Genomic DNA, 18940 nt, shown 5'->3' on the forward strand with positions numbered 1-18940 from the left:
CGCACGGACTTTGCCTCCACTGCTGTTCGTGGCAGAGCATTCCACAGATTTACTACTCTCTGGTTAAACAAAATTCTTGCTTACCACTGTTCTAAACGGCCATCCCTTAATTTTGAGGCTGTGCTCTCGAGTTCTGGATACCCCCACCATAGGAAACATCCTCTTTACGTCTACCCTGTCTCGTCCTTTCAACATTTGATAGGTTTCAATGTGACCCCCACACATTCTTCTAAGTTCCAGTGAGCACAGGCTCAAAGCTGCCAAACACTCCTCAATTGTTAACCCCTTCGTTCCTGGAATCATCCTCGTGAACCTCCTCTGGACTCTCCAATGACAACTTTCTAAGATATGGGGCCCAAAACTGTTGACAATACTCCAAGTGCGGCCTGACTCGTGTCATATAAAGGCTCAGCGTTACCTCCTTGCTTTTATATTCTGTTCCCCTTGAAATAAATGCCAACATTACGTTTGCCTTCTTTACCAAAGACTCAACCCGTAAATTAACTTTCTGGGAGTCTTGCACAAGGACTCCCAAGTCCCACTGCACCTCTGATGTTTGAACCTTCTCCCTATTTAAATAATAATCCGCACTAGTGTTCCTTTTACCAAAAAGCATTATCATACATTTCCCAACACTGTATTCCATCTGCCACTTTTTTGCCCATTCTTTGTCTAAGTCCTGCTGCAATCACATTGCTTCCCCACACTACCCACCCCTCCACCGCTCTTCCCATCACCTGCAGACTTTGCTGCAAAGCCATCGATTCCATTATCTCAATCACTGACACACAATGTGAAAATTAGCGGACCCAATACTGACCCCTGAGGAACACTGGTCATTGGCAGCCAAACAGAAAAGGCCCCTTTTAGTCCCACTCGCTGCCTGCTGCCCGTCAGCCATTCTGCTATCAATGCCAGTATTTTTCCTGTCATGCCATGGGATTTTATCTTGTTAAGCAGCCTCATGTGTGGCACCTTATCAAATTCCTTCTGAAAATCCAAGTAAATGAGATCCACTGCCTCTCCTTTGTCCACCCTGCTTGTCACTTCTTCCAACAACTCTTAACAGATTTTTTCAGACAAGATTTCCCTTCACAGAAATAATGCCGAATTTGACTTACTTTATCATGAGTTTCCTCATCCTTAATAATAGACTCCAACACTTTTCCAACCACTGAGGCTGACTTAACTGGCCTATAATTTCCTTTCTTTTGCCTTCCTCCCTTCCTAAAGAGCGGAGTGACATCTGTAATTTTCCAGTCCTACGGGACCATGCCAGAATCAAGTGATTCTTGAAAGATCAATGACCAATGCATCCGTTGTCTCTTCAGCAACCTCTCTCAGGACTCTGGGATGTAGTCCATCTGGCCCAGATGACATCCACCTTAAGACCTTTGAGTTTGCCTAGTACTTTTTCCTTTGTAATATCAATGGTTTCCTGCTCCCTGACACTCATGGACCTCTGGCACGCTGCTGGTGCCTTCCGCAGTGAAGACTGATGCAAAGTACTCATGAAGTTCATCTGCCATTTCTTTGTCCCCATTACTCCCTCAGCAGCGTGATTTCCTAGTGGCCTCACCTCCCTTTCACTCTTCATATAACTGGAAACCCCTTTAGTATCCTGCTTTATATTACTGGTTAGTTTGCCTCGACATCTCATCCTTTCCCTTCTTATCGATTTTGTAGTTGCCTTTTGTTGGATTTTAAAAGCTTCCCAATAATCCAACTTCCCACTCACTTCTGCTGCCTTATATGGCCTTACCTTGGCTTTTATGCAGTCCTTAACTTCCCTTGTCAGCCACGGTTGCTGACCCCTGCCAGTTGAGAACGTCTTCCCCTCTGGGACATATCTATCCTGTGCCTTGTGAACTATTCCCAGAAACTTCAGCCCTCTCTGCTCTACCGTCACCCCCGCCAATCGTCCGCTCAACTCCTCCGCACCCTCTCCCCCTCAGGCACTGACATCCCTGTCCCAGCCCCTCCATCAGTTGCTGTCCCGTTCACCAACACCAGCACCCCGACACCCCTGACCGAGTCCCTGCCCCAGCACAGTTTGGGGGTGGGAGGAATGACGAGTCCCAGGCTCAGTGCCATCCCTCCCCCAGGACGGGGCATCACCCGGAGTGGGAGGGGACAGCAGCTGAGTTACAGGTGTTGCCCGCACGTTCACCCAGGCACAGAGTCAGGGAACCCAGGGAGAGACACCCAACCCCTGAGTCAATTCCCTCAGCGGGTCACCCCGCCAGCAAGAGTCACCCTTCCCCCGGCAGCCAGCTCCCCCCTCCCACCCCAGGTCAGACCCCTTCCCCACCACCTGGAAGCTGTGGAGAACGGCCACTGTGGCTTCGATGGCAGCTTTATCCTTCCAAAGGAAGAGGGAGCTCCGGGTGTCCAGTCCCAGCACCGTCGCAATCTCCTGTCAAGAGAGGGCAGAAACGTGGGTGAGGGTTGGTATGAGGTGTGGCAGAAGATGGGGGCCAGAGTGGAAGAGAGGGGAATGTGTGCAAGAGAGAAGGGGTAGGAAGGGGGGAGTAGGAGGGGGGAAGAAAGGAAGTGGAGAGAGACAGGAAGGGAAGAGAAGGGGAGAGAGAGACGCCAGGGAGATTGAAGAGAGTGGGGAAAGGAGAGGTGAAAGAGGGTGGAGGGAACGTGGGGAGAGAGGTTGGGAATCTGGGATCTGGGAACAATGATGGGTGTTATACCCTGTAGGAGGGATGAGGTGACTACAACAGAGAGAAGCGAGCGGTAGGGAGAAAATAGTGGGAGATGGTTGAGAAGGGCTGAGGGAGCAAGAGGGAGAGTGGGAGGGAGGAAATAGCGGGGGAAAGAATGGGGAGAGGGGAAGAGGGGAGGAGAAGGGGAGAGGGGAGAAAGAGGGGAGGAAGAGGGGAGGGGGAGACAGAGGGAGGAGAGGGGACAAAGGGGAGTTCCGGGAATGTTCGTGGAATTCAGGGCCACAGGGATTGAGAGTAGGTAGCTTGTCCCCTGTTCCTCAATACAGGCCCTGTACTCGTGCAGCCCCGGTACAGGTAGTGTGTTCCAGGTAGAGACAGAATATCCCCCGATCCGGTGCCACCGTCCTTACCTTCAGAAGACCGTAGCGGGAGGAGTCGCAGAAGTTGCGGGCGCCAATCTCGGGACCAGTGTACCAGCCGTTGAAGGGGGCAGCGGGGAACTCCAATCCCCCCACTTCCAGCATCATGTTGGCCACAGCAGGAAGCCCGTACCACTGGAGTCCCAGCAGTGAGAACTGCTCACACCTGGGGACGGCAGGGGACAGTCAGACCGGGACACCAGGACCACACAGGACAGTCAGAGCAGACGCCGAAACCGCACCCCTCACGGGACAGTCAGACCGGGACACCAGGACCAGCACTACACACGGGACAGTCAGACCGGGACACCAGGACCAGCTCTCCCCACAGGACAGTCAAGGCAGACACCGAAACCGCACCCCTCACGGGACAGTCAGACCGGGACACCAGGACCAGCTCTCCCCACAGGACAGTCAGACCGGGACACCAGGACCAGCTCTCCCCACAGGACAGTCAGACCGGGACAACAGGTCCAATACCATTCACTGCACAGTCAGACCCGACACCAGGTCCAGCACTACCCACGGGACAGTCAGACCGGGACACCAGGACCAGCACTCCCCACAGGACAGTCAAGGCAGACACCGAAACCGCACCCCTCACGGGACAGTCAGACTGGGACTGGGATGTTTCTGGGGAGGGGAGATGTTTTGATGGGGTGGGGACATTTCTGGGGAGATGTTTGGGAAAGACATTTCTAGGGGTGTTTCTGTGGGGGACGGGGACATTTCTTGGGGGGATATTTGTGGGGGAACAGTGAAGAAGGTTGCGTAGAATTACAGAAACTAATTACTGGAGGAACTCAGCAAAATCTGCAGATGGAAGCGTACAGCTGGCATTTTGAGATGAAACCCTCCACTGTGTCTGATGTAAAACGACAAAGGGATTGAGATCGACTCTTTGGGGAGATGGGCCAGAGATTAGCAAATGGAATTTAACCTGTGTGTTCAGAGCAATGCGTTTTTGGAAGGTAAACCAGGACAGTGGTGAGGAACAAAGCGTTGACCTGGCTGGGCAGGCTGGTGAAGAAGGTGTTTGGCATGGTTACCATCCTCAGACGGGAAAGTGAGTACAGGAGCTGTCTCAACACGCTGTTCTTCAACGCTTGGGAGAAACCACACTTAGGTGCAGTTCTGGTCACTCAGCCAAAGCCGGATGGGATTAAACTAAATATTTATCAGGATATTGCTGGGGCTAGAGGGCTGAGTTACAAGGAGAAATGGGACACGCTAGTATTGTTCTCCCTGGCGCGAAGGAGGGTGAGGGATGACCGTGAAGAGTGTATGAAATTATGAGGAGCGAGGTCAGAGTGAATGGTCACAGTTCTTTTCCCAGGATGGGGGGGGGGGGGGTCACAAACGAGTCAGCAGAGGCTTTAGGTGAGAGGGCAGAGATTTAAAGGGACCTGAGGTTTTCACACACAGGATGGGGGGGGGGGGGGGTATGAGATTTAAAGGGACCTGAGGTTTTCACACACTGGATGGGAGTTTGGGAAATGAGATTTAAAGGGACCTGAGGTTTTCACACACAGGATGGGAGTTTGGGAAATGAGATTTAAAGGGACCTGAGGTTTTCACACACAGGATGGGGGTGGGGGGAGGTATGAGAAATGAGGTCCAGCACTACCCATGGGACAGTCAGACCGGGACACCAGGACCATCTCTCCCCACAGGACAGTCAGAGCAGACGCCGAAACCGCACCCCTCACGGGACAGTCAGACCTGGACACCAGGACCAGCTCTCCCCACGTACAGTCAGACCGGGACACCAGGACCAGCTCTCCCCACGTACAGTCAGACCGGGACACCAGGACCAGCTCTCCCCACGTACAGTCAGACCGGGACACCAGGACCAGCACTCCCCAAGGGACAGTCAGACCGGGACACCAGGACCAGCTCTCCCCACGTACAGTCAGACCGGGACACCAGGACCAGCACTACACACGGGACAGTCAGACCGGGACACCAGGACCAGCACTACCCACGGGACAGTCAGACCGGGACACCAGGACCAGCACTCCCCACAGGACAGTCAGAGCAGACACCGAAACCGCACCCCTCACGGGACAGTCAGACTGGGACTGGGATGTTTCTGGGGAGGGGAGATGTTTTGATGAGGTGGGGACATTTCTGGGGAGATGTTTGGGAAAGACATTTCTAGGGGTGTTTCTGTGGGGGACGGGTACATTTCTGGGGGGGGATATTTGTGGGGGAACAGTGAAGAAGGTTGCGTAGAATTACAGAAACTAATTACTGGAGGAACTCGGCAAAATCTGCAGATGGAAGCGTACAGCTGGCATTTTGAGATGAAACCCTCCACTGTGTCTGATGTAAAACGACAAAGGGATTGAGATCGACTCTTTGGGGAGATGGGCCAGAGATTAGCAAATGGAATTTAACCTGTGTGTTCAGAGCCATGCGTTTTTGGAAGGTAAACCAGGACAGTGGTGAGGAACAAAGCGTTGACCTGGCTGGGCAGGCTGGTGAAGAAGGTGTTTGGCATGGTTACCATCCTCAGACGGGAAAGTGAGTACAGGAGCTGTCTCAACACGCTGTTCTTCAACGCTTGGGAGAAACCACACTTAGGTGCAGTTCTGGTCACTCAGCCAAAGCCGGATGGGATTAAACTAAATATTTATCAGGATATTGCTGGGACTAGAGGGCTGAGTTACAAGGAGAAATGGGACACGCTAGTATTGTTCTCCCTGGCGCGAAGGAGGGTGAGGGATGACCGTGAAGAGTGTATGAAATTATGAGGAGCGAGGTCAGAGTGAATGGTCACAGTTCTTTTCCCAGGATGGGGGGGGGGGGTCACAAACGAGTCAGCAGAGGCTTTAGGTGAGAGGGCAGAGATTTAAAGGGACCTGAGGTTTTCACACACAGGATGGGGGGGGGGGGGGTATGAGATTTAAAGGGACCTGAGGTTTTCACACACTGGATGGGAGTTTGGGAAATGAGATTTAAAGGGACCTGAGGTTTTCACACACAGGATGGGAGTTTGGGAAATGAGATTTAAAGGGACCTGAGGTTTTCACACACAGGATGGGGGTGGGGGGAGGTATGAGAAATGAGGTCCAGCACTACCCATGGGACAGTCAGACCGGGACACCAGGACCAGCTCTCCCCACAGGACAGTCAGAGCAGACGCCGAAACCGCACCCCTCACGGGACAGTCAGACCTGGACACCAGGTCCAGCTCTCCCCACGTACAGTCAGACCGGGACACCAGGACCAGCTCTCCCCACGTACAGTCAGACCGGGACACCAGGACCAGCTCTCCCCAAGTACAGTCAGACCGGGACACCAGGACCAGCTCTCCCCACGTACAGTCAGACCGGGACACCAGGACCAGCACTCCCCACGGGACAGTCAGACCGGGACACCAGGACCAGCACTCCCCACAGGACAGTCAGAGCAGACACCGAAACCGCACCCCTCACGGGACAGTCAGACTGGGACTGGGATGTTTCTGGAGAGGGGAGATGTTTCGATGGGGTGGGGACATTTCTGGGGAGATGTTTGGGGAAGACATTACTAGGGGTGTTTCTGTGGGGGACGGGGACATTTCTGGGGGGGATATTTGTGGGGGAACAGTGAAGAAGGTTGCGTAGAATTACAGAAACTAATCACTGGAGGAACTCGGCAAAATCTGCAGATGGAAGCGTACAGCTGGCATTTTGAGATGAAACCCTCCACTGTGTCTGATGTAAAACGACAAAGTGATTGAGATCGACTCTTTGGGGAGATGGGCCAGAGATTAGCAAATGGAATTTAACCTGTGTGTTCAGAGCCATGCGTTTTTGGAAGGTAAACCAGGACAGTGGTGAGGAACAAAGCGTTGACCTGGCTGGGCAGGCTGGTGAAGAAGGTGTTTGGCATGGTTACCATCCTCAGACGGGAAAGTGAGTACAGGAGCTGTCTCAACACGCTGTTCTTCAACGCTTGGGAGAAACCACACTTAGGTGCAGTTCTGGTCACTCAGCCAAAGCCGGATGGGATTAAACTAAATATTTATCAGGATATTGCTGGGACTAGAGGGCTGAGTTACAAGGAGAAATGGGACACTCTAGTATTGTTCTCTCTGGCACGAAGGAGGGTGAGGGATGACCGTGAAGAGTGTATGAAATTATGAGGAGCGAGGACAGAGTGAATGGTCACAGTTCTTTTCCCAGGATGGGGGGGGGGAGGGTCACAAACGAGTCAGCAGAGGCTTTAGGTGAGAGGGCAGAGATTTAAAGGGACCTGAGGTTTTCACACAGAGGATGGAGGGGGGGGGGGGGTATGAGATTTAAAGGGACTTGAGGTTTTCACACACAGGATGGGGGGGTGGGGTATGAGATTTAAAGGGACCTGAGGTTTTCACACACAGGATGAGGAGGTGGGGTATGAGATTTAAAGGGACCTGAGGTTTTCACACACAGGATGGGGGGGTGGGGTATGAGATTTAAAGGGACCTGAGGTTTTCACACACAGGATGGGGGGGGGGCGGTATGAGATTTAAAGGGACCTGAGGTTTTCACACACAGGATGGGGGGGTGGGGTATGAGATTTAAAGGGACCTGAGGTTTTCACGCATAGGATGGGGGTGGGGGGAGGTATGAGAAATGAGGTCCAGCACTACTCAGGGGACAGTCAGACCGGGACAACAAGACCAGCACTCCCCACGGGACAGTCAGACCGGGACGCCAGGATCAGCTCTCCCCACGGGACAGTCAGACCGGGACACCAGATCCAGCACTCTCCACGTACAGTCAGACCGGGACACCAGGACCAGCTCTCCCCACATACAGTCAGACCGGGACACCAGGACCAGCTCTCCCCACGGGACAGTCAGACTGGGACACCAGGACCAGCTCTCCCCACGTACAGTCAGACCGGGACATCAGGACCAGCTCTCCCCACGTACAGTCAGACCGGGACACCAGGACCAGCTCTCCCCACGTACAGTCAGACCGGGACACCAGGACCAGCACTACCCACGGGACAGTCAGACCGGGACACCAGGACCAGCTCTCCCCACGTACAGTCAGACCGGGACACCAGGACCAGCTCTCCCCACGTACAGTCAGACCGGGACACCAGGACCAGCTCTCCCCACGTACAGTCAGACCGGGACACCAGGACCAGCTCTCCCCACGTACAGTCAGACCGGGACACCAGGACCAGCTCTCCCCACGGGACAGTCAGACTGGGACACCAGGACCAGCATTACCCACAGGACAGTCAGACCAGGACACCAGGTCCAGCTCTCCCCACGTACAGTCAGACCGGGACACCAGGACCAGCTCTCCCCACGTACAGTCAGACCGGGACAACAGGTCCAATACCATTCACTGCACAGTCAGACCCGACACCAGGACCAGCACTACTCACGGAACAGTCAGACCGGGACAACAGGTCCAATACCATTCATTGCACAATCAGACCCGACACAAGGACCAGCACTACCCACGGGACAGTCAGACCGGGACACCAGGACCAGCACTACTCACGGGACAGTCAGACCGGGACAACAGGTCCAATACCATTCACTGCACAGTCAGACCCGACACCAGGACCAGCACTACTCACGGAACAGTCAGACCGGGACAACAGGTCCAATACCATTCATTGCACAATCAGACCCGACACAAGGACCAGCACTACTCACGGGACAGTCAGACTGGGACAACAGGACCAGCACTACCCACGGGACAGTCAGACCGGGTCAACAGGTACAGCACTACTCACGGGACAGTCAGACTGGGACAACAGGACCAGCACTACCCACGGGACAGTCAGACCGGGACAACAGGACCAGCACTACCCATGGGAGTCAGACCGGGACACCAGGTCCAATACCATTCACTGCACAGTCAGACCCGACAACAGGACCAGCACTACACACGGGACAGTCAGACCGGGACACCAGGACCAATACCATTCACTGCACAGTCAGACCCGACACCAGGTCCAGCACTACACACGGGACAGTCAGACCGGGACACCAGGTACAGCACTACCCATGGGACAGTCAGACCGGGACACCAGGTCCAGCACTCCCCACGGGACAGTCAGACCGGGACACCAGGACCAGCACTCCCCACGGGACAGTCAGACCGGGACACCAGGACCAGCACTCCCCACAGGACAGTCAGAGCAGACGCCGAAACCGCACCCCTCACGGGACAGTCAGACCGGGACACCAGGACCAGCACTACCCACGGGACAGTCAGACCGGGACACCAGGACCAGCACTCCCCACAGGACAGTCAGAGCAGACACCGAAACCGCACCCCTCACGGGACAGTCAGACTGGGACAACAGAACCAGCACTCCCCACAGGACAGTCAGAGCAGACGCCGAAACCGCACCCCTCACGGGACAGTCAGACCGGGACACCAGGACCAGCACTACCCACGGGACAGTCAGACCGGGACACCAGGACCAGCACTCCCCACAGGACAGTCAGAGCAGACACCGAAACCGCACCCCTCACGGGACAGTCAGACTGGGACAACAGAACCAGCACTCCCCACAGGACAGTCAGAGCAGACGCCGAAACCGCACCCCTCACGGGACAGTCAGACTGGGACAACAGAACCAGCGCTACCCACGGGACAGTCAGACCCAACAACAGAACCAGCACTACCCACGGGACAGTCAGACCGGGACACCAGGACCAGCACTCCCCACAGGACAGTCAAGGCAGACGCCGAAACCGCACCCCTCACGGGACAGTCAGACTGGGACTGGGATGTTTCTGGGGAGGGGAGATGTTTCGATGGGGGGGGGACATTTCTGGGGAGATGTTTGGGAAAGACATTTCTTGGGGTGTTTCTGTGGGGGACGGGGACATTTCTGGGGGGGGATATTTGTGGGGGAACAGTGAAGAAGGTTGCGTAGAATTACAGAAACTAATTACTGGAGGAACTCGGCAAAATCTGCAGATGGAAGCGTACAGCTGGCATTTTGAGATGAAACCCTCCACTGTGTCTGATGTAAAACGACAAAGTGATTGAGATCGACTCTTTGGGGAGATGGGCCAGAGATTAGCAAATGGAATTTAACCTGTGTGTTCAGAGCCATGCGTTTTTGGAAGGTAAACCAGGACAGTGGTGAGGAACAAAGCGTTGACCTGGCTGGGCAGGCTGGTGAAGAAGGTGTTTGGCATGGTTACCATCCTCAGACGGGAAAGTGAGTACAGGAGCTGTCTCAACACGCTGTTCTTCAACGCTTGGGAGAAACCACACTTAGGTGCAGTTCTGGTCACTCAGCCAAAGCCGGATGGGATTAAACTAAATATTTATCAGGATATTGCTGGGACTAGAGGGCTGAGTTACAAGGAGAAATGGGACACTCTAGTATTGTTCTCCCTGGCGCGAAGGAGGGTGAGGGATGACCGTGAAGAGTGTATGAAATTATGAGGAGCGAGGACAGAGTGAATGGTCTCAGTTCTTTTCCCAGGATGGGGGGGGGGGTGGTCACAAACGAGTCAGCAGAGGCTTTAGGTGAGAGGGCAGAGATTTAAAGGGACCTGAGGTTTTCACGCATAGGATGGGGGTGGGGGGAGGTATGAGAAATGAGGTCCAGCACTACTCAGGGGACAGTCAGACCAGGACAACAAGACCAGCACTCCCCACGGGACAGTCAGACCAGGACACCAGGACCAGCTCTCCCCACGGGACAGTCAGACCGGGACACCAGGACCGGCACTCCCCACGGGACAGTCAGACCGGGACGCCAGGACCAGCTCTCCCCACGGGACAGTCAGACCGGGACACCAGATCCAGCACTCCCCACGTACAGTCAGACCGGGACACCAGGACCAGCTCTCCCCACGTACAGTCAGACCGGGACACCAGGACCAGCTCTCCCCACGGGACAGTCAGACTGGGACACCAGGACCAGCTCTCCCCACGTACAGTCAGACCGGGACACCAGGACCAGCTCTCCCCACGTACAGTCAGACCGGGACACCAGGACCAGCTCTCCCCACGTACAGTCAGACCGGGACACCAGGACCAGCACTACCCACGGGACAGTCAGACCGGGACACCAGGACCAGCTCTCCCCACGTACAGTCAGACCGGGACACCAGGACCAGCTCTCCCCACGTACAGTCAGACCGGGACACCAGGACCAGCTCTCCCCACGGGACAGTCAGACTGGGACACCAGGACCAGCACTACCCACGGGACAGTCAGACTGGGACAACAGGACCAGCACTACCCACGGGACAGTCAGACCAGGACACCAGGACCAGCACTACCCACGGGACAGTCAGACCGGGACAACAGGTCCAATACCATTCATTGCACAATCAGACCCGACACCAGGACCAGCACTACCCACGGGACAGTCAGACCGGGACACCAGGACCAGCACTACCCACGGGACAGTCAGACTGGGACAACAGGACCAGCACTACCCACGGGACAGTCAGACCGGGACAACAGGTCCAATACCATTCACTGCACAGTCAGACCCGACACCAGGACCAGCACTACCCATGGGACAGTCAGAGCAGACACCGAAACCGCACCCCTCACGGGACAGTCAGACTGGGACTGGGATGTTTCTGGGGAGGGGAGATGTTTTGATGGGGTGGGGACATTTCTGGGGAGATGTTTGGGAAAGACATTTCTAGGGGTGTTTCTGTGGGGGACGGGGACATTTCTGGGGGGGGATATTTGTGGGGGAACAGTGAAGAAGGTTGCGTAGAATTACAGAAACTAATTACTGGAGGAACTCAGCAAAAGCTGCAGATGGAAGCGTACAGCTGGCATTTTGAGATGAAACCCTCCACTGTGTCTGATATAAAACGACAAAGGGATTGAGATCGACTCTTTGGGGAGATGGGCCAGAGATTAGCAAATGGAATTTAACCTGTGTGTTCAGAGCAATGCGTTTTTGGAAGGTAAACCAGGACAGTGGTGAGGAACAAAGCGTTGACCTGGCTGGGCAGGCTGGTGAAGAAGGTGTTTGGCATGGTTACCATCCTCAGACGGGAAAGTGAGTACAGGAGCTGTCTCAACACGCTGTTCTTCAACTTTGGGAGAAACCACACTTAGGTGCAGTTCTGGTCACTCAGCCAAAGCCGGATGGGATTAAACTAAATATTTATCAGGATATTGCTGGGGCTAGAGGGCTGAGTTACAAGGAGAAATGGGACACTCTAGTATTGTTCTCCCTGGCGCGAAGGAGGGTGAGGGATGACCGTGAAGAGTGTATGAAATTATGAGGAGCGAGGACAGAGTGAATGGTCTCAGTTCTTTTCCCAGGATGGGGGGGGGGTGGTCACAAACGAGTCAGCAGAGGCTTTAGGTGAGAGGGCAGAGATTTAAAGGGACCTGAGGTTTTCACGCATAGGATGGGGGTGGGGGGAGGTATGAGAAATGAGGTCCAGCACTACTCAGGGGACAGTCAGACCAGGACAACAAGACCAGCACTCCCCACGGGACAGTCAGACCAGGACACCAGGACCAGCTCTCCCCACGGGACAGTCAGACCGGGACACCAGGACCGGCACTCCCCACGGGACAGTCAGACCGGGACGCCAGGACCAGCTCTCCCCACGGGACAGTCAGACCGGGACACCAGATCCAGCACTCCCCACGTACAGTCAGACCGGGACACCAGGACCAGCTCTCCCCACGTACAGTCAGACCGGGACACCAGGACCAGCTCTCCCCACGGGACAGTCAGACTGGGACACCAGGACCAGCTCTCCCCACGTACAGTCAGACCGGGACACCAGGACCAGCTCTCCCCACGTACAGTCAGACCGGGACACCAGGACCAGCTCTCCCCACGTACAGTCAGACCGGGACACCAGGACCAGCACTACCCACGGGACAGTCAGACCGGGACACCAGGACCAGCTCTCCCCACGTACAGTCAGACCGGGACACCAGGACCAGCTCTCCCCACGTACAGTCAGACCGGGACACCAGGACCAGCTCTCCCCACGGGACAGTCAGACTGGGACACCAGGACCAGCACTACCCACGGGACAGTCAGACTGGGACAACAGGACCAGCACTACCCACGGGACAGTCAGACCAGGACACCAGGACCAGCACTACCCACGGGACAGTCAGACCGGGACAACAGGTCCAATACCATTCATTGCACAATCAGACCCGACACCAGGACCAGCACTACCCACGGGACAGTCAGACCGGGACACCAGGACCAGCACTACCCACGGGACAGTCAGACTGGGACAACAGGACCAGCACTACCCACGGGACAGTCAGACCGGGACAACAGGTCCAATACCATTCACTGCACAGTCAGACCCGACACCAGGACCAGCACTACCCATGGGACAGTCAGAGCAGACACCGAAACCGCACCCCTCACGGGACAGTCAGACTGGGACTGGGATGTTTCTGGGGAGGGGAGATGTTTTGATGGGGTGGGGACATTTCTGGGGAGATGTTTGGGAAAGACATTTCTAGGTGTGTTTCTGTGGGGGACGGGGACATTTCTGGGGGGGGATATTTGTGGGGGAACAGTGAAGAAGGTTGCGTAGAATTATAGAAACTAATTACTGGAGGAACTCAGCAAAATCTGCAGATGGAAGCGTACAGCTGGCATTTTGAGATGAAACCCTCCACTGTGTCTGATATAAAACGACAAAGGGATTGAGATCGACTCTTTGGGGGAGATGGGCCAGAGATTAGCAAATGGAATTTAACCTGTGTGTTCAGAGCCATGCGTTTTTGGAAGGTAAACCAGGACAGTGGTGAGGAACAAAGCGTTGACCTGGCTGGGCAGGCTGGTGAAGAAGGTGTTTGGCATGGTTACCATCCTCAGACGGGAAAGTGAGTACAGGAGCTGTCTCAACACGCTGTTCTTCAACTTTGGGAGAAACCACACTTAGGTGCAGTTCTGGTCACTCAGCCAAAGCCGGATGGGATTAAACTAAATATTTATCAGGATATTGCTGGGACTAGAGGGCTGAGTTACAAGGAGAAATGGGACACTCTAGTATTGTTCTCCCTGGCGCGAAGGAGGGTGAGGGATGACCGTGAAGAGTGTATGAAATTATGAGGAGCGAGGACAGAGTGAATGGTCTCAGTTCTTTTCCCAGGATGGGGGGGGGGGTGGTCACAAACGAGTCAGCAGAGGCTTTAGGTGAGAGGGCAGAGATTTAAAGGGACCTGAGGTTTTCACGCATAGGATGGGGGTGGGGGGAGGTATGAGAAATGAGGTCCAGCACTACTCAGGGGACAGTCAGACCAGGACAACAAGACCAGCACTCCCCACGGGACAGTCAGACCAGGACACCAGGACCAGCTCTCCCCACGGGACAGTCAGACCGGGACACCAGGACCGGCACTCCCCACGGGACAGTCAGACCGGGACGCCAGGACCAGCTCTCCCCACGGGACAGTCAGACCGGGACACCAGATCCAGCACTCCCCACGTACAGTCAGACCGGGACACCAGGACCAGCTCTCCCCACGTACAGTCAGACCGGGACACCAGGACCAGCTCTCCCCACGGGACAGTCAGACTGGGACACCAGGACCAGCTCTCCCCACGTACAGTCAGACCGGGACACCAGGACCAGCTCTCCCCACGTACAGTCAGACCGGGACACCAGGACCAGCTCTCCCCACGTACAGTCAGACCGGGACACCAGGACCAGCACTACCCACGGGACAGTCAGACCGGGACACCAGGACCAGCTCTCCCCACGTACAGTCAGACCGGGACACCAGGACCAGCTCTCCCCACGGGACAGTCAGACTGGGACACCAGGACCAGCACTACCCACGGGACAGTCAGACTGGGACAACAGGACCAGCACTACCCACGGGACAGTCAGACCAGGACACCAGGACCAGCACTACCCACGGGACAGTCAGACCGGGACAACAGGTCCAATACCATTCATTGCACAATCAGACCCGACACCAGGACCAGCACTACCCATGGGACAGTCAGACCGGGACACCAGGACCAGCACTACCCACGGGACAGTCAGACTGGGACAACAGGACCAGCACTACCCACGGGACAGTCAGACCGGGACAACAGGTCCAATACCATTCACTGCACAGTCAGACCCGACACCAGGACCAGCACTACCCATGGGGCAGTCAGACCGGGACAACAGGTCCAATACCATTCACTGCACAGTCAGACCCGACACCAGGACCAGCACTACACACGGGACAGTCAGACCGGGACAACAGGTCCAGCACTACCCACAGGACAGTCAGACTGGGACACCAGGTCCAATTCCATTCACTGCACAGTCAGACCCGACAACAGGTCCAGCACTACACACGGGACAGTCAGACCGGGACACCAGGTCCAGCACTACTCACGGGACAGTCAGACTGGGACAACAGGACCAGCACTACCCACGGGACAGTCAGACCAGGACACCAGGAACAGCACTACCCACGGGACAGTCAGACCGGGACAACAGGTCCAATACCATTCACTGCACAGTCAGACCCAACACCAGGTCCAGCACTACTCACGGTACAGTCAGACCCAACAACAGAACCAGCGCTACCCACGGGACAGTCAGACCCAACAACAGAACCAGCACTACACACGGGACAGTCAGACCAGGACACCAGGACCAGCACTCCCCACAGGACAGTCAGAGCAGACACCGAAACCGCACCCCTCACGGGACAGTCAGACCGGGACACCAGGACCAGTACTACACACGGGACAGTCAGACCAGGACACCAGGACCAGCACTACCCACGGGACAGTCAGAGCAGACACCGAAACCGCACCCCTCACGGGACAGTCAGACTGGGACTGGGATGTTTCTGGGGAGGGGAGATGTTTTGATGGGGTGGGGACATTTCTGGGGAGATGTTTGGGAAAGACATTTCTAGGGGTGTTTCTGTGGGGGACGGGGACATTTCTGGGGGGGGATATTTGTGGGGGAACAGTGAAGAAGGTTGCGTAGAATTACAGAAACTAATTACTGGAGGAACTCAGCAAAAGCTGCAGATGGAAGCGTACAGCTGGCATTTTGAGATGAAACCCTCCACTGTGTCTGATATAAAACGACAAAGGGATTGAGATCGACTCTTTGGGGGAGATGGGCCAGAGATTAGCAAATGGAATTTAACCTGTGTGTTCAGAGCCATGCGTTTTTGGAAGGTAAACCAGGACAGTGGTGAGGAACAAAGCGTTGACCTGGCTGGGCAGGCTGGTGAAGAAGGTGTTTGGCATGGTTACCATCCTCAGACGGGAAAGTGAGTACAGGAGCTGTCTCAACACGCTGTTCTTCAACGCTTGGGAGAAACCACACTTAGGTGCAGTTCTGGTCACTCAGCCAAAGCCGGATGGGATTAAACTAAATATTTATCAGGATATTGCTGGGGCTAGAGGGCTGAGTTACAAGGAGAAATGGGACACGCTAGTATTGTTCTCCCTGGCGCGAAGGAGGGTGAGGGATGACCGTGAAGAGTGTATGAAATTATGATGAGCGAGGACAGAGTGAATGGTCACAGTTCTTTTCCCAGGATGGGGGGGGAGGGTCACAAACGAGTCAGCAGAGGCTTTAGGTGAGAGGGCAGAGATTTAAAGGGACCTGAGGTTTTCACACACAGGATGGGGGGGGTGGGGTATGAGATTTAAAGGGACCTGAGGTCTTCACACACAGGATGGGGGGGTGGGGTATGAGATTTAAAGGGACCTGAGGTTTTCACACAGGAAGGGGGGGGGGGTATGGCAAATGAGATTTAAAGGGACCTGAGGTTTTCACACACAAGATGGGGTTTTGGGGAATGAGTTGCCAGTTGAGGTGGTAGAAGGGGGTACAATTGCAACATTTATACAGACAAGAAATGTTTTGGGGAGTATGGAACAATGCAAGCCGATGGGATGTTGTCAGGAGGGAACTGTGGTGGGCATGCAGGAATTGGGCCAGGGGCCGGTTTCCACGCTGAATTCTGTGACTCACTGCGGATGCTGAATGGGAACCTCAAGGATCAACTCCGGGGGGATCTCGAAGAGCTCGGGGTCTTCTCCATTGGCCTGGAGCAGTAGTGGCAGCACTGTGAACCGACTGGGGTCTGGGTTCCAGCCCAGACGCAGGCAGAGCTGTGTGTGGGGAGGGGGAGTGGGAATGTGAAGAGGCATCACATCAGCGCACATTGCCAGCTCATACCTTCACACACCACCTTACCCAACACTCCCCAACTCCCATCTCACCCTATCGTCAAGCCCACCCTTCAACACTCTTCATCACACAGCATGTTCTGTGGGTAGGTGAAAGGGGAGAGAGTGGGAACATCACCATTCTGCTACCTCACCCCCGACTCACTGCTTCATAAACCAAACGATCCTCACTCCCAACACCACACCCTCATTAACACACCGATCCTCACTCCCAACACCACACCCTCATTAACACACCGATCCTCACTCCCAACACCACACCCTCATTAACACACCGATCCTCACTCCCAACACCACACCCTCATTAACACACCGATCCTCACTCCCAACACCACACCCTCATTAACACACCGATCCTCACTCCCAACACCACACCCTCATTAACTCACCGATCCTCACTCCCAACACCACACCCTCATTAACACACCGATCCTCACTCCCAACACCACACCCTCATTAACACACCGATCCTCACTCCCAACACCACACCCTCATTAACACACCGATCCTCACTCCCAACACCACACCCTCATTAACACACCGATCCTCACTCCCAACACCACACCCTCATTAACACACCGATCCTCACTCCCAACACCACACCCTCATTAACACACCGATCCTCACTCCCAACACCACACCCTCATTAACACACCGATCCTCACTCCCAACACCACACCCTCATTAACACACCGATCCTCACTCCCAACACCACACCCTCATTAACACACCAATCCTCACTCCCCACCCACACCTGTATCATTTCACATCAACTCCTCACTACTACCTCCCGGTGCTTCAAGCCTCACCTCAAATTCCCCCTCATCACACTCTGACACTCCATATTGACACATCTCAGCATCATATCCCATTCCATACCCCAATTTCATGTCTCTCTCCACCCCTACAACACATTATCTGGGAGCGACAAAAGGCAATGTGGGGTAACAAGGATGTGGTGAAATATCACACACTGACACGCCACGAATGCACTTCCCCCCCACACACACGCACACACACACCTCCACACCACACCCCTGCCCCACACACCATCCAAGCCCCAGGTACACCTGCCGACCCCACCCACACAATCACACTGGTTTCCTACACTTATACACCCCCAACCCCACCAACACATCTCCAGCCCACACAGACACCACTACCCAATTGACAATGCTACAGACCCCTGACCCACATCGCCACCCCCAGCCCTTCACTGCAGCCCAGACTCCCCTCTACCATACCCCACCCGTACACTACACTCTCACACTCACCCTACCCAGCATTGCTTCATACCCCCACTCTGTCCTTCAGCCACCCACGGGCCCAGGGTTAATCCCTGGAGAGCCTGTGGATCTCCCCAGCCTGCCACCCAGGTACTGGGAGCCCCTCCTCGCCCTCTCCCACCCATACCTCAGTGAACTCCACATTGGCCCCGTCTCCCAGCACGGTGCCGTCCTCCTGCGGGAAGCCTGCGTACCGGATGAACTGGCTGTTCCAGATACGGAAATCTCCCCTCCCTTCCGCCCTCTGAGGGAAGATGGTGATGGCAGACCTGGAACAGAGCAGACAGTAAGGGTAGGGACCGATTGTGGGGTTCACTGAGTAACAAGGAGAACTCCCTCCACTGGGGTATGTAGGCTAACTCACAGGGGACTCCCTCACTCCCTAGGACTAGGGTATATAGGGTAACTC

At 55.1% G+C, this 18940-nt stretch overlaps 1 protein-coding gene across 1 annotated transcript in view; it reads right to left on the bottom strand.

Annotated features, from left to right (window-relative positions):
- Positions 1–18940, bottom strand: part of LOC132394437 (nitric oxide synthase 1-like) — a 168616-nt gene that overhangs the window by 126017 nt on the left and 23659 nt on the right. The window contains exons 6-9 of the mRNA XM_059970597.1: positions 18659–18800; positions 17028–17167; positions 3086–3260; positions 2315–2416 (exon numbers count right to left, since the gene is read on the bottom strand). Coding sequence (XP_059826580.1) covers positions 2315–2416; positions 3086–3260; positions 17028–17167; positions 18659–18800 — 559 coding nt within the window. The remainder of the gene's footprint in view (positions 1–2314; positions 2417–3085; positions 3261–17027; positions 17168–18658; positions 18801–18940) is intronic.

This window comes from Hypanus sabinus, chromosome 5 (assembly GCF_030144855.1).
Source record: "Hypanus sabinus isolate sHypSab1 chromosome 5, sHypSab1.hap1, whole genome shotgun sequence".
In the NCBI taxonomy this organism is placed as follows: Eukaryota; Metazoa; Chordata; class Chondrichthyes; order Myliobatiformes; family Dasyatidae; genus Hypanus; species Hypanus sabinus.